This window comes from Sylvia atricapilla, chromosome 3 (genome assembly GCF_009819655.1).
Source record: "Sylvia atricapilla isolate bSylAtr1 chromosome 3, bSylAtr1.pri, whole genome shotgun sequence".
NCBI classification, from domain to species: Eukaryota; Metazoa; Chordata; class Aves; order Passeriformes; family Sylviidae; genus Sylvia; species Sylvia atricapilla.
Window position 1 is genome coordinate 13,361,166 of NC_089142.1, and position 22,970 is coordinate 13,384,135.

Consider the following 22,970-nt stretch of genomic DNA (forward strand, 5'->3'; position numbering starts at 1 on the left):
CATGGGGTCATATATGTGAAATGGTTTTGTGTGTAGACATGGCTTTTCACTCTGCACAGCTGTGAGATGATCATCCCTCTCCCCAGGACTGAGAGGCAGCTAAGACTGTGTGACATTCTGCTCAGCAAAATCCCAAATCCCACTGCACTTGCCACCCAAACTGAGGGTGGAGCAGCACTAAAAAAGCTGTCTTAAGCCTTTCTGCAGCAAGCAGTGCTATATCTGTGTACTCAACAAGCAGTAAAACCAAAAGGAGCCAGAAATCAGAAATCACAAATTCCCCTCATGGCTTTAGGTTTAAGCACAAGGAAGCTCCAAAAACAAGACAGCCCTTCAGCATTTTTTAAAACTGACTTCAGCTGCCAAAGGATTCCTCTGCAGCTTTATCCTCAAATAAAAAATTCACTGCAAACGAGCAATCATTATTCAGCTGCATTTTTCATATAATTACTGGCAGTGAAAAAGCAAGCATGCAGGTTGCTGGAAAATAAGGTCTAACTACTTCCACCCAAACAGAACAGAAGTTGTTCACATAAGTTTTAGTGGGGGAGAGGGAAATCCTCAGTGCTCCCCTTCTATGACTGATTACAATCTGCTTTTTTTCTATAAAGCACATTTAATGTGGGAGTTTGATTTGAAAGAATTTCAAGTAATTTAAACTCTGGCTGCAGGAATACAGATCATTTAAAAACTGATCTTCAAGTGTTTCTACATGTTAATAACATTTCTGGTTAGTGCTATAATCAAGTTTTAATTCTCAATCTACCAACTGAAACACATGGCAAAAAATTACCTAGGAAGAAACTATGTAGTTCAGAGTTACCCAGGCTGACAGTAAACCCTGTGGTAGCACTTTTACAGTGGGAGTTTTGAGTGTGGGGGGATTTCTTTAGGGGTGCCCATCAATCTCCTATGGCTTTTGGAAACTACAGAGGTGCTGAAACAGCCTTCAGTGCGGTTCAAATTAAAGCCCAGTTCAAACTGTCTTCTCTTAATAAACCAGGATTCACCTGTCCTGCCTCACGTACTCAAACCATCTTACTACACTACATGGTCCTATGCATGTCACTGCCTGAATCTGTTAATTATTAAAGTGAACAACAGAAACAGAACCTGGCCTTAAACAAAAGGCACTGAATTAGAAGGTACTAATTCAGACCCATCCTTTCTGGAATTGAGGTGCATATGCAAGATGCACATTGCTCTGGGATTTTGGAAAGTGCAAATACCAGCTCACTCTATTTTGGTATCTCTCTTCATCAGCCCAAAGAGCCTCCCACCAACCAAAGTTCTCAGCACATTTCAATACCCTTCTTGAAAAAGGTAAATGGGCTTGTTAAGACACAGGAACAAGCCAAAAGAAAAGCCAGTTTTATTCATAGTAAATAGTAAAAATTTTGAGGAAAAGGCTTACAGTGTTACCTTGCAAATAAATAGAAGTGTTTTCTCAGCTCGCAAGAGCTTGTGATCAACACAAAAAATACCAGCTGAATGATCTTAACAGAGCAAACTCCTGCAGTACCTCAGACATTCAGTAAGAACGCTGTTCACCAGTTAAGTTTAGTTAAATATGCACAATTTTATTTATTGAAGAGATTAGGACAAAAACATTAAACCAAATACATGACAAAGCACCAGAGGCAGTAAAACCCCACCATGCACATCACCAATCTTTCCTCCTATAAGGTACTTATAAAATAAAAAAAAGTCCTTCTTGACACAGCACCATCTTCAGAGTGTAAAAACATTACTCCTTTATATTCTTAGTTACCAAAATAGAACCAAGGCAGGTCAGCTGCAGCTAGCTTTGTCTCTTGATAAAGAACTGTGAAACATCCTCTTGAGAGTGGGACCATAACTTTCCTGCAAGGCAGGCAAATAGCATCCATACGTCAAATGCCAAGTAGCTGTACGCACATGCCACATACTATAATTAAGCACAAATTCAAGTAACATTTACATACTACAGAGTCCACATGTACCTACCCAAAAAACATGACCACTTCACAAAACGTATACAGGCAGTAATATCAGAACAACTGAGGTACTGGAAACACAAATATTTATGCCAAGAGATTTCAATATCATACAGCAATATAAAAGCAGTAATAAAAACATTTGCCAGTCTAAATCAAATAAAGCTATCTAAAAAAAAAAAAAAAAAAAGAAAAAAAAAGAAAAAAAATAAAGAAGCTAAATAAAAAGTTATTTAGGGACAGAAATTACCTGAACAGAAAAGAAGTGTGTTAACTACAGCATGTAACATGTCATCCCAAGTCAACCCGTAATTGAAGTACTGGCTTAATACATCACTACTGTGACATTTTCTTCAATAAATAGAATAAGTCTTGACAATACAAAAGGTGCATATTACTGTGTATGTTTCAAGAGGAATATCTGTAATATAAATGTTCAGCTTATTAATACCCTCTTATTTCTTAGTCTGGACATAAGCAAAAATGAAAACCAAACAATTATTTTCCCAAGTTTAAAGGAATTCAAAGAAAAACAATACTCTTCCTCAATAATAAAGAGCCCTCTATTTACACATGGGCTAGTCAGTAAAGAAGAGATTGGTTCTCAGATGAAGACACCGTTAAGGGCTTTCTGCCCTCTCTAGTCATATACGTGCAGCATGGCAGATATGGAAGCCAGTATCTCATATCTTTAAAAAAAAAAAAATTATACAGTTTTCTTCTTTTCTTTTTTTCTCCCCTATTATAGCAGTAATGCATCTGGAAGTTCGAGTTATAATAGCTTCCTGCAACAAACCATTTGACACAAAACAGAACAGCCTGTTAAATGACAGTTACTTCCCCTTAAGGGAACAAAGCATTAAAATGTCATTTCCTGACAAGAATATTAAGTAGTTTATGTAGAAGAAATGACTTGAAAATAGCCATCAAGAGACATGGACTGAAATTTTGCTTGTTTTTAGCACCCACTTTTCATGTCCGTCTTTGTGCACCTAATTTTTTTCATGTATTAATCCCATTAATTATTAGACATCTGATTAAAAAAGTTAGCCAATTGTATTTTCCCTGAATAATGGCTGAAGTTAAATATCTAACAGTGCGATGCCAAGATGTGAGCTGAGGCAAAAAAGTTTCTATTTGTTGTGAGTTACCACTGTTTTTAATGGAACAGAAACAGGAGTGATACAGCTGCACCAGAATTGGCATGTGCAGTCTCCTTGGCTCCAAAAACGTGAGAAGCTACAATTGCTCCATGCTGCCTTTTCTCCTCCAAATCAATCTAACCTGATAGCAAGCTCCCCCCGCCCCCCCAATCTGTCCCCATGCTACATTTGTTATATTAGCTCCTTGTGGAGGTTCCTTCTCAATCCGAGGACCTCTGAGTGTCTTTTGCTACCAAGCTAGGCTGATGCAGGATGTGATTGAACGCGGTCAGGAAGGGCTCCTTCATGTGTCCATCTCCCGGTTGTGTACCTTCTGAACACCAGTCTTTGTGCTCAGTTAAAGAATGGGTCCAAGTCTTCTTCCATGTTGACATCAGGCACCAGCTGATCTGATACTTCCTTAGCACCATATCCTGAATTCAATACATTAAAATCTGTAGAAAACCATGGATGGTCCAGAATTTCCTGTGAAGTCAGCCTTTCTGATGGCTCTCGACGCAGTATGCTACGTATGAGGCATTTTGCCTTAGGGGATAGAGTTTCTGGAATGTTAAACTGCCCTCGACGGATCTTGCTGAAGAGGGAACTAGGCTCAATGTCATGGAAAGGATAGCGTCCAACTAGCATGGTATAAAGCATGACACCTAGACTCCATACGTCCGCTGCTTTGCCAGAGTAGCTGCCATTTGTGTTCAAGATCTCTGGACTCACATAGGCTGGGCATCCATGCTTATCAGAAAGAGAGTCATCATTTCCTCTTAAAATATAAGCATCTTCTAGACTTTCCAATTTCACTCTAGTCCTGCAGGGGGGAAAAAAAGAAACAAAACGCTATCAAGGTAAGCAAACATCAAACACAAATTCTGGCTGTTGCAATTACATGGTTATAATAGTCATACTCTACGAAATTTGACAACTGCAGAAGTGCATCACTTTAAAATCCCACTCAGCAGTTGTTACAGATAAATTGGTATTTTCTCTTCCATACTGGTTAGAGATATTAGAGATATATGGGGAATACTGCCACACGTACAGCTACAAGATTTCAAATACAGTCATGTCCACTAAACTCATTAATAAGTTTACCTCTTAAAAGAGAAAAGGAACTGCCATATTCATGCTTTTGGTTAATTTTACATAGACATGATTTCCAAAAGAGGACATAAACCTCAGGACCTTTTCTGAGCCGGATGCACTCTAACCTACCCATGTAAGATTCATGCCCAAATACAAACCTAGCCCTGACGACACAAGGTTATTTTGACACCTTCATGCTGGCAAAGCCACTCTGTACACCTGTAATTCCACAAGGTCCAACAGTAATAAAATGGTCACTCTGACCCTAGATGACCCCTCTGACCAACCAACATTTTCCTTTACCCCAGCAATTCTAAGAGAAATTAAGAATGAACACTTTTAAGAGATTTCAGTCTTCCCAAATGGGAACAGAATTTCCCATTTGGGCAAAGGCAGATCAGGTGAGCTGAAGACCAAGATTAACAGCAAGCTTATCTACCCAGCTGAGCCAGGAGCTCCTCACACTGGAATGAACAGAAAAGCTGGCAAAGGACTTGCAGAGATGACAGGGATGCCTTATCTAGATTGCAAACTCCTGCTGACTGCAAAGCACTGCGAACTTGTCATTGTGCTGCACTAATTATCTCTGCAAGAGAATTTTCTCCCCGTATGGATATCACACAGGAGCAAAAAAATGATGCAGAGCTGCTTGTCATAGCACTAGATGAACATAACCTTTCTTTCCTTTCTCACTGCTAGGCTTTGTATCTATATTTAAATATGTGTCCCTGCTGGAGGCATCCAAAGGATTATCAAGTACACTTTACACTACTTCCCAGCAAAGGATGGTTTTGAGAACAAAGTTGCTACAATGCAACAGAGCTTGTCCAGTGCCTTGGGATGGCAGAGTGACCAAGCAGTTGTGCAGATTTTCCTTTCAATAATTTGGGGTCATAACTCAGGTTATTACTGCCCTCATCCCTCAACCGCACAGGTCTGTTACAATCACTCTTAGCCCTGTGTCACGGCCCTATTCCCATACCACAGACATTCACACACAGGGTCTGAACTTCATCCCAGAAGGCAGAACTTGCATCTCTTGACTAAAGCACGTAATTTAACAGGCATTAAAACAGACAAGGAGAGCTTTATTTCTTAAATGTTTACTGAAGACAACATTGATTGAGCTTGAGCTGCGAAAGACATCTGGGCCAGCTTTGGCTTAGACTTAGTTCCAGGGCTGCTCAGTCCTATCTTTTTCAAACCAACAGAAGAGCATTTTACTCCATGGAGTACTCCAGAGGCAACTGTGCCATAAACTTTCATGACACTTGGACCTTTTCAACAGCTAAATACGCTTACTAGCAGAGGTGAAAGCCCCTCTGGCAACATGCCCCAAATGAGGAAGTCATAAATACAGAATTCCGAATACCTGGCTCCCAAGCATAGAGTGTCAGGGCAGCTCCTTCTCTCCTGCAACAGCCCAGTGTTTGCTCCTCCAGGTCGGTGCTGATGGGCTTTGCTCAACACACCTGCTTCCTCATTAATTACCACTGCCATCCTAACACTACTTCTGGCCAGGGACAACCCCCTCATTAGCACTCAAACAATACTTTACAGCAGCAATGCACCACACAGGAAGTGGGCTGCAAGGAAAAACCTAACTACAATTACCAAGACCACAGAAATTTCCCTCTGTACACAAAGCAGAGGGTCCACAACAGGAGAGTGACTTGAGGAGAGTCCTTTTGCAGCACTCAACTTTGGCACATTCCCGCACCTGCACAGCGTAGGAAGAACAGCAAGGAGAAACGCCCAGAGGAAAAAAAACATGCCAAAGAGGGCAGAGAACAGAGAAGAGGAAATGAAAGGGAAGGCAGGGACATGAGTTGTGGTTCCATTTGCATTGCCCACCTCAGTTTTTCCACAGAAAAGCATGTGAAGCAATAAAACAGTGAGCCAGATACTCAAACATGCATTAAGTCACTGAACTGCCAGACAGGAAAGCATCGACTCACTCCTGCTAACTAACAGAAGCAGAACACACACACAGGGAGTGGGGCAGGGCAGGCTATTTATAAACAGCTTCCAGGAGGGAGCTCACCCCCACACACACACTCGCCTGCCACCCCAGTGTCAACAGCACAGGGAAATGTTGTTTACTTTCCTATCCTATTTTACATTTCTGGGACTTGCCAAAGACTTTAGAAAAACAGTTCAATAAGAAGCTTTTATATTACATAAAATTATTGGAATTCCCTAATCTCTCATTTCCTACAACAGACACAGTACAAAACCACAGAGAACAGACTGCAAGGTGTGTCAAATTTCGTGTTTTTTTCCAAGAGAAGAAATAATTTCTTGATAATAAAACAGAAGCAGCACACAAAAGCCATATCCCCATCTTGCTTTCCTTGCAAGGTGCTGCAGCCTCCACACGCAAGAGCGGGTTTTGTTTAAGCAAGCAAATGGAACAGCAGCTGGCCCTTATCTGCCCGCTCCTCTGTAAGCTGTGGGCAAGTGAAAACCGTCAGCCCAGGTTTTCCATCCTGCTGAGCTGACAGACTTTGAGGAAACAAAAGGTCCCAAATTAAACAAAAACACAACCTTCAGCCCTCTTCCTCCTGGTGAGCCCCCAAACCCTCCGCCAGACGCTCTCCTGTGTGCAAGGTGCGAGTGGTGAAATGGCTCCCCTGCGAACAGGGAACAGGCCGCGCTCCCGCAGCACCGGGCCCGCGTTTCCCCGGCAGGGCCCGCAGCCCCTGAGCACGCACTGCCACCGGCACGGCCTCTGTACGGCTTTCTCCGCTCCCAGTTACACCCAGGCACAACTCGGGTGCTCCCGGTTTCATTTGTAAAGTCTTTGCAGCAGATGACAACACAGGTTTTCCACCCGTACAGGACGACAGGAAGGGCTGTCTGACTTGACACAGCTGGCAACAGAGAGAGCTCACAGGGTGGTTCTGCCAGCACCCTCCCCACCAGGCAGGACTGGGGCTGGGCAGACCCACTGCAGCCCATTTTCAGTGACAGATGATTTCAGCCACCTCAGCCTCACAGACGGCACACAGTCTGTGCAGAGCCACCACTGGGCACTGCGCAGGTGTATGCAGCAACCCTCACCCTCCTTTTAACAGTCATTTCACGTCTTTTCAGGCAATCAAAAAGGAGCAGCCTGGCTCAGAAGCTGCTATTTCCCAGTGCACTGCACCCCAGCTCTGTGAGATACAGCTTCCAGCCCTGCTGGTCCTCCCTTACTCTGCCATTTCAAGCATTGGCTAAAAGAGCTGTGTTTTCTGCAATCCATTGAGGGTTTTGGGTTTGGTTTTTGAGGGTTATTTTGGGAGGGGACAGCAGGCAGGGAGTGTGGAGGGGAACGGGTAAAAGGGAAGTCTAAGTCGAAATAGAGACCAATGCAGAGATATGCTGAATGAGAAGCAATCTCTCCCACACACGCCTCTCTCAGAAAGCACTAAAATCAAATACCCAGGAAAAGGAATAAAAGCCAACAACAACAAACAGACCCTGAAAACTACAAGTCAATTCCAAGAATACAGAACATTGACAGAAAAGGGTGGGGAGTGTATACAACTGCAGGTTAACTGGACAACCCAAACAAAGGCAAAGGACAGAAAAAATTGAACGTGAAGGTGTGAAATCATGATCAACTTTGAAGTGCCTCCCATCACAGAGAAGAAACAGGACAAAGAAAAAATAGTTCTATAAAACACTCTCATTCTCTAAATAGTAACTCACATCAGTCAATTAAAGGACCCCCACAAGAGAAAAAAGTTCTCCAAAAGCATCAGCATCTGAGCTTGACAAGCAGTTGCAACAAAATTAATCCCTGAAGTTCAAATGTAAACTACTGCCACAGCCAGATGAGAATCACTTTGTACACATACTGTAGGGCAACAAAGACTTTTGCCAACACTTACGTAATTACAATACATAATTTCAAGTTTTAATGCAGACCCCGAATGAGCACTTGGAAAAAGAGCGTTATGCATCTATCAGATCATTGATAAAACACTGCATTAGTTTAATGCATTAAAAAAAAAATACAACCCTGAATCATGGCTATTTAAAAAGGGGAAGCTATTCTGCCTATGAATGCTTTCCCATTACTGGTGAATGAAACCACAGAAGTGCAATCAGAGGGCAGCAGCAGCACTCGGACGGGAAATGCGTCTTTGTCCCCATAGAAACCGTCAGGGAAACCCATGAAAAACAATACCACTCTGAGTTTCTTATCAATATGCCATTCATTACTTGACTGCATTCAGATTTTGCTCCACTAATGTAGCAAAACATAATCAATTAAACATCTTCCAGAAGATTCTCCAATGCAACCTTCTGAGTTGCAGAACCTCTGTCTTTGTTGCACATTCCATATTTTTTTCCAAAAGATTCACAATATTCTTCCCAGTAGAACTTTGGGACTACCAGCAAATTGCTATCCTGCCTTTTGGCACTCAAACCAGGCTGTAAGAATCCAACATTCACATTTGCTCTCCAAAAGCAAACAATTTCCATACCAAAATCAGTGGAATTATTCAGACGGCTCTAAGCTCAAAAGGCAGGAGAAAAGAAAATCTTTAACATTTAAAGCAGAGATAACAGATGATAGTCTGTACGTTTCAGAAGAAAATATCTTCACCACAGTGAATAAGCAGTCAGTAGTAAAGGAGCCTGCACCTGAATCAATGAAAGCAGTTGCCTCTAGTCTGTCCCCAAAGCCATCTGTATTCCCATTTTGGGAAGACCAGACCCACAATTTTTGCACAGCAAAACTCTCCATTATGACAACCAAATCAGCTGCTTTGGGAAGAGACTGAAGGAACCATCCAGCTACAGACACTCCAAATACACCACCACCCAATTGTTACTTAGGCTGGGTCAAATTAGAAGATCCAGATTTACTGGATCTATGCAGCACACTCCAGAGATCAGGAAACAAACATCATTGCCATCTGAATTGCCATTTTTAAATACAATTGCAGGTAACTATAAAATGGCAAGTTCTAAAGGTGCTTCATAATATTCCTCCAACAGTAAAAACTAAAAGCACCCAAGCAATGTCTGGTATTTCAATTTTACTCTAACTGAGGCCAAGAAAGCTTTTCCCTAGGTAGAGGCATTCAAGCCATTGACTGCCCAGTGGACCAGGGATTGCTCCTAGGTGGCCAGTAGTTTACAGGTCATTTAATCGAGGTCACTTGCTCACACCCCATCATAAAGATGAGAAGAGCATGCATGTAATTAAGAATCACAAGGAGGCAAAAAAAATGAAAGGGAAAGCTCAACACTGGAAGCAGTAATCTATTGCTAATCGATTTTTTTTTTTTTTTTTTTACTAAGGGAATCTCTTTTAAATGATGCAGAAGTGGGCTGCCATCAGGGAGCCAGTGAGACAGGGAAGCCGGTAACAAAACCCCAGACAGATGATTTGCAGCTTTGGTACAAAGACTGGTTCTGAACTCACAACTATCCAATCTCCTTGGGGGCAGAGAGGCACACAGGAGCAGCAGAAGTGTTATGCCATCAATTTCAATCCTACTCCTTTCACCAGCAGATCCCTGCCCAGTTTCTAACAGCACCGAGCATGGGTGTTCACCACACAATATCATACACAACTTTAGGGAAAAATAAAACAAACTCTGCACAAAGGCTGTTAGATAATCTCTTGCAAACAGGCTCAAGGATATGTCACAAAAGACAACTGGGACTTGCAGGCAGCACAGGTTTACAGGATGAACCTTGTTCCTAAGGGAAGATTCCTACACTGGTACTTCCGCACAATAAGGAAGCCTCTAAAAATTGCATCTCCCCCACCCTTCCTCTGCAGGGATGCTGACAGCAGGGCCAGCCCTGCCCGCACCCCCCTGACGTGCAGTACCTAGCAACTTACTTGTTTTAAGCTGGTCTGGGGTTTTGTCCTACAGAATGCCACTTAAAAATGGTCAGACTCCTCCAGAAAGGGCTGGTACCCCCAAAGACCTCAGCTTTATAACACTAACAGGATTGCTGGGAACAGTCTGTTCTGTATGTCATATACTTCATTTTTTCCATGCCCTTATTGCCTAAGGACCAAACATGTTCCCCAGAGAGTCGGTAGGCAGTGATGCATGTGTTGGGGTGCAGGCTGTGAAGTCCAGCACAGACCCTCCCACAGAGGAGCTCGGTTAGAATATCCTGAGTAATGCATTTTTTGATAAGAATCTGGCTCAGAGCAGCTACTTTACCACCTCACTTTTATCTTGTTACATCACATTGAAAATCAGAGTTTTAAAAGACTGTGCTGTCAATCATATGCTGTGTTTCCCATCTTTTCTAGTCTTCTGATACAATGCATGATGAAGCTCCACTGGGAAAGAAGACCACAATTTATTTTTTTTTAACATAATTGCATGTTGTGAAAAAAGCTGTGCACTTTCTGAGCCTACAATGGGTGCTCAACATCTCTAAGGCAAAGCAATGACATTATTTCACAACCTTACTGAAAACCTTTTGCTTTAATGTCTGGAATCATGTCTCCATGCAAGACACATCTACTAGAAAAGTAGATGCCCAAGACTAAGTATGTCACAGGTTGGCTTCTTTCCTTTCCCTCCCAGGCCTGAAGTAATCTCCCAGTGTGATAGTAAGGACAATTAGAAGAGAAGGCAGCAGAATTCCACTGTGACAATCCACTGCAGCTGTCTTAGTCGAGCTCCTGCCTCCCTTTCTCACCCCCAGCACAGACATCCACAGATACCTGCAGTCTTCACTCATAATTCAACACAGATCATTTTACAGCAAGTCTACGGATGGAGGTTTTCAAGTCTCTGAAAAGACCAGCTGTTGAACTGAATTTGAGATGCCCTAAGACGCATGTGCTCCCAGGGACCACAAAGCACCTTTTTTCATCAGAGAGATCAATCTCATGATGGGCATCTCAGGAGAGGCAGCACCCATGACTGGCATGACAGCCAACACACACCGCAGCATCCACCTGAACAAGGAGAGGGAAGGAAACAAGGCCCTAATATGAACCACAGAAAGCCCAGGGGTAAAACCTCCTGCAAACTCCAGCGCTGGGTACAACAGCAAAGGCTCTTGACAGTCATGGTCTCACTGAAAGGCCTTGAGGTGACTCAAGGTCCATTTGAGTTCTCATCATCATCCCAGGGCCAGACAGCAGCCAAATCTTCCCTGGCTTTTGCATTAATTTATAACCTTTGGCACAACAATTAACCTGTTTGACTATCTATGCCCTCAGGGGGAGATTTATGCACTTCACAGGGCGGGTGTGATGTTCACCACCTGCAGCCTCCCTCTTCCCTTCCACTGGGAAGGGCACCTAACACCAAAAAAATCAGTGTTGCTCCCAGTGAGAGAACAGAGACTTAGTAACCAAACCACAGAAAGGCAAGGGCACGAACCCTTCTGTGAAAAACAGTTGTGCAACTACTTCATCTTCTACCCTAAGCCTCACAGCAGATTTGCTGTGCATTAAGAAATTCGCCTTCCTCCCATATTCCAAGAACAATAATTTCTGGTTTGAAATCTGACCTGTGATTCTCCACTATTGAAGAACTTCTGCTCTTTGATCCTGTGGCCCCACTCAGGGTTAGTGCAAATGTTAAATGACAAAATAGATGAAGACTATTTTCATTTCTAAATCTTTGAGTATTTTAAGAGCACTCTCATTTTGTTTGATTGTCTTCCACTTTAGGACTCTCTTCCTAGGTTTTAGGGAAAGCATTAACTTACACGTTCTCTATGGAAGTGTAATGGTAACAGCAAATTCTAGCACATTGGTAAAAAAAGCTGCTGACCACATTATAATCTGACAAATGCTGGGGAGAAAAGCTTACTACTAACTGTAAGAAAATGAAAGGTCTATGTGCAAAAAGGTTAGCATATGCATTTGTATATTTTGTGGGATCAGGTTTGTATCATGAGGATTGCAAACAACATAACTAGGTCATGTTAAAGCATCATCCACTCAAAGCTGAGAAATTAAAGAGGAAAAATATTCTAAGAGCACCAAGTAAATATGTTATGCTAACACAAGCTTTCTAAATTAGTGTATTGTACTGGCTTCATTCCTCTGGCATAAAGCAAAAAGTGTCAAATCCTGTTTATTTTTATTGAATCCCACCTGCCTCATATTTACTCAAAGAATAGAGGAAAATTACAATATCTAAATACCAAAATTATTTTAATTTTCCCTTCAACAAGTATGATGAATGTACAAGGTCTTTAAGCTTCAAATATTACGACAGCTAATATTTTAATATAATTAAAGGCTTAAAAACACACTAAAGAAATTTATAATTCCCTGACAGCAGAAATGTTCTTGTATTAAGCAAACCATTGAAACAACCAACACAGAAATGCTTCATTTAATTCTGAGATCTTTCAGATGGCTCTTTCTCAAAGCATCTGCTATGTATCAGACTGATGAACTGCTTTATTAGCTATATACTGTGTATAGCACTATTTTTAGCACAACCCAAAAAAAATCTGCTTGTTCTACAACATCATTATGGGACACCAACTAGGAGAAGGGCACGGTTGTTCTGCCCAAGGGCCTACTGTGAGGACAGGCTGCACATAAAAATGGTAAATACCAAGCCATAAACACAGATAAAATACCCAAAGGCAAGAGCCTCACAACATCAACACCAGCCTGGCTTAATACCCAGGACAAAAAATATTTAATGACACGGATGGAAGAAGAAAACGTACAAGTTTTATCATAGGTCATCCACTGTTTTGGATTCAAGTTTCATTCTGAAGTGTAAGGACAGTTTTTGAAGTGTTCAAGTATCTTAGATGTACTTTTTTAAGTCTGTTGAGATTCAGCATGGCAAGTCAGTGTTGTTTTCCATATTTTCAGTGTTCTGGAAGCCACTGCACTCATTTAATAGATGTGCTGCTGCTTGCTAACCCAGTCTTACAAAACATTTCCAGCCATGCTGTAATGTCTTAGAACTTCTGCTTCATAAAAATCAGCTGCAGGTTTATAGAGCTTAACTCTAAAATTTCAGTATTACATTACTGGCTATTTCACCTATAGTTTACAAAGACGTCCACATACACACCTCCACCTAAAAACCACAACTGCACTACCTTTTATGCAAAACAAAATACCCATGAAGCAACACCAAACATAATTTTTATGGAATGCAATTTACTCTATCTTCAAACTTCCTACAGTTCAGGATATAAAGAAACCAGCAATTACTTTGAAATACAGACAGATTTGCTTCTGTTTGTTTCCACAGTGGAATTCTGAGTTCCATTTTAAGTGCCTGATGTACTTACATACATGCCATAGTGTAAGACCTGGTCAGAGTCTGTCATGGATTTAGCACATTAAGATAGCTCCTCTAGTATGATTAGGACCCCTACAAAATGCTCAGTGCTATCAGCCTACAACAATATTTTATTCCATGTTCTTACCTCCCAGTTCATTAGAAACATCCCAAGGCACTGTGATTTGCAACAACCAAGTAACACATTTTTAACGGGGACATCAATCAAAACAAAGAGAACTCGTGGTTCTGCCAGACCAAGAGCCCAAATGGTTGCAAATTCCAGCTATAATTTAGATAATGGGAATGGGGTAGAAAAGGGTTTCAACACTGTATGCACCCACTTGCAAAACTTCAGGAGCCCTGTTTTCCTATTGAACTACCAGGATCTCATTACGATCAATGAAAGAAGATGTACTAAGAAATGCTTTAAAATTGATTTTCTTTTTTAAACAAATGGAACTACTTCCATATAACCTCCATACTCCCTCTGGCTCCTCCATTCTGGCAGCTCTCAGCTAACAGCAGACAAGCATCTTACTAAAAAAAATTAAAAGCACCAAGTTTTCCATTCATGTGTTGCCTGGATTTCCCATCTTTTCCCATACCAAAATAAAAGCCACGAGAGTCTTCAAGAAGAGGAAGTTCCAAAGCAGTAGGTACTTAAAATGAACTGCAGAGAAACAGCCTTGAAGAAATAGGAAAAGAACTACTAAGAAAGAGCTCCACTGAAGAGCGGAGCTCGCACACACTTCTCAAAACATCAATTTTATCTCTTCTCTCCCTCTTTGGTTCATTATAAGCACCAGAGAGCAAGGGATGGTGCAGCACCCATCTGCCAGGCACTGCTGCTGATAGCAGCTACTCAGGGACTGCTCAGCACACAGGCATCCCCAGCAGCAGCCTCAGACACACGGGAGCTCGGAGGGGTGCAAGCAACACACCAACACTTCTGTGAACTCAGGAGGACCAGGAAGATTTTTCATTTCTAAATATAGCAGCAGATTGAAAGTGATGACTGATTATAGTATGATGATCAGAGGATGTGAAAAAAGGCAGCCACTGCTGTTTGGTTCTATTTCTATCTCACATTATTTCATCTCTGTTTATTTAGCAGAGGAAGGATTACAGTACCTTCCTACTTACAAACCAACACTACATCCAGAAGAAAACCGCATTATGACTATCTTAAAAATAACCAGCAAGTCCTATTCGACCTTTAAAGTAAATTATTGTATAATTAGAAGACAATGCTTAAAACCAAGTAACAGTGTCATTTTGCAGACAACAGCTAAGTTAAAAACATTCATAAAAGCCAACACTGCTATTACAGTACACACCACTTTTCTTGGGTGGCTGAAGCATTTGGCCCTGTGCCTCCTGTGTTGCATTCAGTTCCTAGTAAGCAGCAGGGTAGGAGTTCAACAGCATTCAGCACAGGCCTACGTCTGCTCCCACTGCACTGCTCTGAGCTCATGCTGCCTTCCCTTGGAGGAGCTCTTCCAAGTTCTGCTCCTCATGCAAAACCACACATGTTTACATATATCGCCAGGGAAAAAAATCCACTTTAACATTAGGACGTTATCAGCTACAACAGAGAACCACCCCTCTCTCAACTATTTTGCACAAGTTTCCTTCTTATCTGCATCAGTGGTGCTTAATTATTAAACTGGGAGTAGAAGTTGTGGAAGTGCAGTTTATATCTACCTGCTCTGCTTTTCTCTATGGATGGACATTAAGCTCGTTTAATTTTAGGCTTTTTTATTTGCAATAGATGAGGAGGCAATCGGACCTTTGGGCTTCAATAGAAAAATGTTCTGCAGACAATCATCTCAATTGAATTAAGAAGTGAAAATATATATCATTTTTCAGTCTGAAAATAGACTAAAAGGAAAAGTCTATTTTGCAAAACTCAGCTTGCATTTAAAATTTAAGTAGAGAATATTTAAATAGGATAGATGGTCATCTTTATGATGTCATTTTTATTTTAAGACTTTTCTTTCCTGAATGAATTGTGTACTAGGGTTTTTTTTAAAATTTTTAGATGACCAACTTCCTGAGCCTGTGGAGAACTTAGAGAATTTGACTGTTGCTCATAAGTCCCCCAGACAGAATTGATATGCACTGGTTATTTTAAACAAAGCTCTCCAGAATATCCATTTCACTCTGCAGCAGTTTGAAAAAGTTTTCAGACAATTTTTAGCATTTAATTAAAAGAGCAAAACATCTCCTCATTCTCTACTAAGACAGGAAGAAGGACAAAGGCAGGCTCCTCTCCCGTTTAGATGTTTGGGGTTTTTTTTAATGGTCATCTTCCAATTTATTCACTGTGTGAAAGCTTGACATTATTCTGACAGTATTTATTGCTCACTGCACATTTACCTTACGTGGAAGTTGCAAATAAATTCATCATTCACGACAAAGAAGACTGGTAAACACAAGGGAAGAGAGGAGTTTTCCACAGGTACAACGGTACAGCTATTGCTTCACATCAGAAAGAGCAGTACAATATACCCAGAGCATCCAATGCTATTTCTTTGCCTGTTTACCTATACTCTTTACCCAAATCATTTACGCAGGAGGGTGTATAGGGAGGAGATATTATTTAAAAAAACCTACAACAGTAGCTCCCCAAGTACAACAGCTGATACTACAAACAAGCACCCTGGTGCAAGGTAGTTTTAGTACAATTAGTGACCCCATGTTACTCTTACAAGCAGCCTCCAAACCGCCCCACATAGAAAACAAGATGTCCTCAGAACAGATGTCCTGTTTTCCTAAAGAAAACACTCGAATGTTCTTCCCCTAACCTCCTCACTGGAATGAGCCATTTCAGTCCCCAGTCCTCTTTAACATGTACTGGATCCTCTTTCAACCACCAGCACTTTATGATAGTGTAGCTCTTAAACCAGACATCCTTTCAGAGCTTTCCTGCAGGAGGTGTCTCCCCATTAGGAATGAGGAAACTCCTCTAGGCGGAGAGGCAGAGGCCATGCACCGATGCAAACAGCGCTCTGTACCTGCTTCACTTCAAAACCTGAGCCAGAAGGTAAAACGGCACATCCATCCCACACTCAGGTTGCAGAGAAAAATAAAGTGTACCACAAACAAAGGGTACAATGTCCTGCAACTCCAACTATCTGACCCCAGGCACTCCCAGCCTAAAGTGAGGGAGACTCTTACCTTTCTTCATCCTTGAAAATAAACTTCCGCAGCTTGAGATCTCGCAGTACCAGTCCACCATCATGGCAGTGTGCAACAGCCGAAGCTATTTGATAGAAGAGTTTGGCTGCCTCCTCCTCTTTAAGCTTCTTGCAGGTACGAACAAACGAGTGCATGTCCCCATAGCTCCTTTCAAAGAACACATACGCTTTTGTCTCCCCAAGAATTATTTCAGTAATTTGGTTGATATTTTTATGCGCAGGCAGACAAAAACATGGTGCTAATAGCTCCTGGTAGCAGCCAATATCAAACACCTGCAGGAACAATGAGAGTAAAGCCAGGGTTAGTGACATGAAGGACAGTGAAGTCATGGTACATCTGATTCTGCTAACAAAACCATCTCTAAGTACAATTTATGTCGCTGCTGAAAGCTGCCCCAGTGTAAACAGGATGTCACAAACTCACGGCACTGAGGACAAGACAAAGCAGACTGTACAAACCCACACAGAGACACACATAACCATGACAGGAAAGGCTAGTCCTCAAAACTGGTAGCAAGCACAGTTACATTAGCTAACACCTGACCAAATCCAGAATGCACTCTAAATTAAACTGTGAAGACCAGTGATGTATAAGGGCAGTACTCAGAAGGAAGAGTGTTTCTTTTCTATTTTCCATCCAAATAAACTTGTAAAAAAATACAGCCAGTAGCTTTGTATTCAGAGCTGTCACATTAAATCCACCCTGATACACATGCCTGCCTCTTTTGATTTTATTAACTCATTAAAGCCTTAAAGATTTTCAAGCTTAAAGTATCATTTATTGCTATTCCCATTTACTTCCTGCCTTTCTTTCATCTCTGAAAAACAGCAAAGTCACTTTCACTTTCCAAGTCTCAGTTCCACAATGGCTGTTTATAAGATCAGAAGGACAACCCGGGAAATAGCTCTGCCTGTTGGAGCACAGACAAACACCCTTCAAAAGGCAAAGACAAAACCACCCTGAACTCTCTGCATTTCAATCAAGTGCTCCATTAAAAGCGAAGTGTCCCTTTACTACTAAGTATGTTATCACTGATCTTATGAATGAGCTGTAAGAATTAAAAAAGCTGCTGGGAAACCCAAATATAAAAAGTTACTATAGTCTAGTGATGACGAATGAATCAGTATTTGAGTCAATTGAGAAAAGACCACATTACAAGAAAATGAAAGACTTCATTGAGAACAACAGAGACAGTGCGCTAAAAGAGACTATGAGCAAACTACCGATAGGAGTGATTTTTATTTTTAATTATACCTGCTGCAGAGGACTGCAAAGCAAGTATTCGCACTTCACCAGCACAAAAACTTGATTAATATGTAACCTACTCATGAGTGTTTTGTTACTTTGGTAAAAAAGAATTTAAGGCAGTCATGTGCCCTTTGAATGAAATATAAATATGAAGAACCAGTCTAGTTCTATAACCACTGTTTTAAACTGCAACTGCTTTTTTCCTTTCTGCATTTGTGTTCCAATAGTGGGTATATCTGTGCCCCCTCTGAGAACCAAATATCTCTCTGTTTTTGCTAAAGCTTTAAAAACCTTTAGAAATTGAATGAGAAAGATACATTGATTCAATCAAAATTTACCTGAGATTTCAAAATCTGCATCATTTAATGCTTCAGAGCACAATCCTAATAAACTCCTTCCCACAGAAGAGGACACAAGAAACTGGGACATCCCAGACCTCCTTTTCCCCTCACCCTATACCTGCGCTGCCTTACTCCAGCACAGGGAAAAACAACCTTAAAGGCAGACTGCCAAACAGACCCAGCACATTTTACGGGGGGAGGATTAGCACCGAGGCATTCTGGTGACATGGTGCACCAGGGAAGCAGAACCAGGGCGGGGAGGGGGTGTTGCTAAAATCCCTGGTGTGCAATTCATTCCAGAGGAGAATTCATTGACATTTGGATCTCAAAACTCGTAAGTACTACATTGTAAGTGAATAGCTCTTCTACAAAGCAGCTGCTATAAAATAAAATTTAAGCAGGAATATTCATGTAGCTCGAACCCTCATGTGAAAAAACATCTTTCCAGAATTCTCTCCTAAACCAGATGATCATAATGTAAATCAGTTACATTTTGTGGTTCTCAGACTATGTTAAATAAGTAGCTCTGGATATGTACCAGTACTGCGCTTGAAAGGGGGTAGATAGGAAGCACTATCATACTGCTAGAGTATCAAATACCTTCTATAAAGGGCTTCTTTGTATCCCAGCTTTTAAGATCCCTGGCCTCAATTCAGCAAATGTCCAATAAGCTGCAGTTTGATTTAGGTCTCGCTGGGAACTGGAAGTGAGAAGTTACCATTGTTTGGATGCCACAGAGCCTTGAAGCAAATAACGGCATCTGTACAGGCAGTGGGTGCAGCCAAATGAATCTTGAGAATCATCAGTATGTGTCTGTTATCCAACCCAACGTTTCTGCAAGCAATCTCTAAGAGCATCAGTAAGATACCAGAGAGCACCTCTCTTTGCCGGAAGGCTACTTGACAAACAGTTGTCATGATACTGCAGGCATTTTAAAGCACACATTAAATTAAGCCGAGTTCAGGAGAGACAACTGCATACTGACAAACTAGCAATCCAGGCTAAGATCGTATTTTTGGAGCACAGCTAGTAGTGCCTCGCACATATGGAAAAACTGATACTATTCAAATGTCAGGATCAGCTCAAAACACACAGCTTAAATGGAAGGGGAAAAAAAAAAAAACCTAACAGCCCAGTCTTTGTGAGCTGCAGTTATACTGTTCATACTGTTATCAAAACAGTGCCTTAATCCTGCAAACCAAACAGGAAACAAAGAAGCGCATAGCCCCCGCTTTACCACTTGCTATGCAAGTTCACCTAGAATTCCATGCAGAGCAGCAGCTTCGTGAGATCTGTTTATTTCATGAAAAGATGCCAATGTCCTAGAGTGCAGCACTGTACTACTGCATCGAGCTGGGCTTTCATTCTCGAAATTCTCATGTTCTGTTTCAGTTTACTAACAAAGCATCCGGTTCAGCATGCAATATTAGTTCTTTGCAAAGCCATGGGCCTTTTTTTCCCCTAAATAATCACATGAAGTCCTAGGCTGCCTTAACACCAGCTTTTATAACTCAATCAGTAAGCATATTTAAATTGCTCTCTGAACTCAAATCTTCACAAATAGCAAGAAGGAGCAATAATTTTCACTTCTCTGCTACAGCCTAGTCCATAACTTTTTATGAATCAAGTATAAGAAACTATTAAAGTCAGCAACACTGTTAATAATCCCTGGAATACTAGTAAGCTATGATACATCCACTTTTCCATCTAGAAATTTGCCAAATGGCATTAATTCCATGTTTTGGGAAAAATACAAACACTGCAGCATGGGCTGCAAGGTTGCAATTTGCTATGTAGTTATAAAAACTACTACCGGCTACAGCTTCAGTTTGCTGGACATAAGTCTGCCTCACTACAGACAATAAGAATCACAATTTGGGAACAAAGGATTATATTCCCTCAGCTCAAAAAGAGAAAAACACCCCTCCACAGATGTGCACGCATATGGATTTCCTTTTCCCACAGCTCACCTTTTAATAGTAGAACAAACTGGGAGGAGACAGAGAAAAGCCGGCAGGCTACAAAGAGTGGGATAGCTATTTTGTCTGCACTTCTAAAAACCGTAGGTGTGCAGGTTTTATTCTTGCTCAGTTGGGCAGTGGGGGAGGATGCTGTTTGCAAACAACCTCCACCGTGAGGGAGCTCAGGCTGATTAATTAGATGTGGTTCTCCTTTTTTTAAAAATCACTTTTAAGACAAAGCTGATGGCAATCTGCCCCCACCCCCCGCTTCTCCATCCTCTTCCGTACCCCAACGCACAGAATTGAGGGCAGTAAAAATCGAGGAAGTCAGCAGGTCCCAACACCTTAAAATTAGCTGGGGATTCCCTACTCCATTTTGAAAAGTGAGTGCGGGGAAGATGAGGCTTTCTCCTGATCTGAACTCACGTTAAAACCTACTTCAAGAACGGCTCTTTCCAGAACAATATCCCTCTGCCAATAGAAGGCAGACCTGGCTCCGGGCCACCGCTATAACGTGGCCATTGTCTGGAGAGAAGGAAAAGTTACAGGATTCGCCTATAATCCTGTGTCCCTGCCTTTTGTTTCTCCGCTGTTCCATAAATGAGGCACACGGCCGTGCTCGCCCTCCTGCAAGACACGGGAAACCCAGGCGCGACAGGGGAGAACCCGGGGAGGGGGAGAACAAGGAGAGGCATTACCTTGCAAACCAGCTCCTCGCCGCTGTGCAGATGTACGGCTCGGAAAACGTGGTCTCCCTCGAGAGGCTCCAACAATAAGTATTTCCCGATGCAAGAAACGCAATGCGACAAGTTCGGGGTCTCCGGCGGGCTCGGCGAGCCTAGATTCGGGCTAAAACTCTGGCTTGGCTCGATGGACCGTATGGACGAGAGCTCTTCAAAATCCTGGGTTTTATTCCGCGGTCTCCCATATCGTGCTATCGTGATAGGGGTTGACCTTTGTATGTTCATGAGTATGGAGAAGACCAGCCGAGACGCTGCACCGGAGCCCTGGCGTGGAGAGCGGTCCCTCGCCCGTCCAGCTGCGGCTGCCTTTGTGTGGCGGGGGGGGCGGGAGCGGGAGCGCGGCGGCGGCGGGCGACCAGCCTCAGCGCCGCGTCCTGGGCACAGGGAGAGAGCGCTCAGCCCGCGGCCCTTTGTTCCCGCCGCCGGCCGGGCGCGCAGCGGCGCGGAGCAGCAGCGCGGTGCCGGGGCAGCGGCGCCCGGTGCCGGGGGGCCGAGGAGCGGGCGGCGGCGCGGCCGGGGCTGGGCGGCCGCCGCTCCCGCGGGGCGCGCAGCGCGGGCGGCAACAAAAGATCGGTAACGCGGTGTGCGCAGCGGGACCGTCCTTCCGCTCCCCTACGGCCCGGCAGCGCCGCGCTGCCGCGGCTCGGCTGTAGATGGCGCGGGAGCCTCGCCGCTAGCGCCCGGGGCGCTCCGAGAATGCCCCGCGAAACAGCGAGGGAGCATTTAACTTGGGCCGACAAAGGAGCGGGACCGCGGCGGGAGGCTCGGGGCAGCCGCACCGGCACCACGGGAGCGCGGCGGAGCGCGGGGCAGCGTGCACAGCTCCGCGCTGGCGGAAAGGAACGCGCTGTCGTTGTCGCGACAGAACAAAAAGTGCAACCAGAGAACAGAGAGCGCTCCCACGCTCCCCCTGCACAGCGGATTTGTTGAGCGGGGGCTCGCTGCCTTCGCCGCGTTTAATGGAGTTCACGCACAAAGAAAAGAAAAACCGACGCGGCGAAAAGGGGCCGAGTTCTTACTGCAGGAGTTGGGAGGGCGATAAGCGAAAGCCCGTGAAGGGCAATCAACTGGAATCGCTTTAAAAAAGGAAAAAAATAAAAATGCAGAGAGCAAATTTTGTTTGAAGATTTTTTTTTTCCTCCTTGGGGATAGGACATGGGGAGGAAAGGGGTAGCCGCGCCGCTCCCCTCCACCGAGGCACCGGCTCGCCCCGGCGGATCAGTAACTACTTACGTGGCGGGGACGCTGGCTGCCTCCGTGCTCGCTGCCGGCCGCCGCACGCCCGCACGGTGCCCAGCGCGCAGCCCGACTGCCCCGCCGCCGCCGCCCGCCCCGGCCCGGCCCGGCCCGGCCCCGCCCCGCCCGCCCCGCCCCGCAGCCTCCCCCCGCCCCGCCGCTCGGGGTAAACAAGGTGAGCCGTCCTTCCGCAGCCGCGCCGAGCGCGGCCGGGGGCTCGGGGGTTCGGGGGCTCGGGGGCGGCCCGCCGGCTCGGGGCCCCGGGGCCGTGCCGCTGTGTCCAGCGGCGTGAGCAGCCCTGTGCAGCCGTGGGATGCTGACCGCGGCTCCCCGCCTGACAGAGCTCCGGCAGGTCCAGCGTCTCCGGGGATTGCCCTTGCGGCTGGGGGCGAGATGTTGGTGTTAATTTTAATATAAAATAAAGTAATAACAATGATAGTGGCTTAAGCACCCCCAAAAGGAGAGTCCGCCCGGCTGCCGGGCGCGGGGGCTGATGCAGTATCGCATGTGCTGGCCGGTTTTTTTTCTCAATGAAGCAATCGGGTCTTTCCGGGCAGAGCGGGGCCGCGCACGCTTAGGGGAGCACAGGCGGCTGTACTCTGGTGCTGTCGAGTGGGAGGAGTTCTCCCGACTCCAGACTTGTCTTAATCCGTCCCAAAATTAAAACGGAGGGGAGGAGGGAGTGCGGGGGAAGGGAGGACGGGGAAAACGTAAACCTTTTCACAGAGAAAGCCATGAATGAGGTCGGTCTGTCTCCGCCCAGCGCCACTGCGGGC

The 22,970-nt window shown here is 43.9% G+C and overlaps 1 protein-coding gene across 1 annotated transcript; it reads right to left on the reverse strand.

Annotated features, from left to right (window-relative positions):
• Window positions 1–1,559: 1,559 nt before the first annotated feature.
• Window positions 1,560–22,285, reverse strand: TRIB2 (tribbles pseudokinase 2). The gene is made up of 4 exons (XM_066314781.1): window positions 22,192–22,285; window positions 20,914–21,332; window positions 16,645–16,937; window positions 1,560–3,941 (listed from the first exon to the last, which is right to left on the reverse strand). The coding sequence occupies exons 2-4, from the start codon at window positions 21,181–21,183 to the stop codon at window positions 3,473–3,475; spliced, it is 1,032 nt and encodes a 343-aa protein (XP_066170878.1). The 5' UTR covers window positions 21,184–21,332; window positions 22,192–22,285; the 3' UTR covers window positions 1,560–3,472.
• Between the last annotated feature and the right edge of the window lie 685 nt (window positions 22,286–22,970).

Bases quoted from the DNA above. Each gene is read 5' to 3' on its own strand.
- TRIB2 (XM_066314781.1), bottom strand. From the start codon at position 21,183: ATGAACATACAAAGGTCAACCCCTATCACGATAGCACGATATGGGAGA. The intron at 16,938-20,913 runs GTAATGCCTCTC...TTGTTCCTGCAG, and splicing joins GCGAGGAGCTGGTTTGCAAG to GTGTTTGATATTGGCTGCTA. The intron at 3,942-16,644 runs GTAAGAGTCTCC...TCCCCCCTGCAG, and splicing joins ATTTTCAAGGATGAAGAAAG to GACTAGAGTGAAATTGGAAA.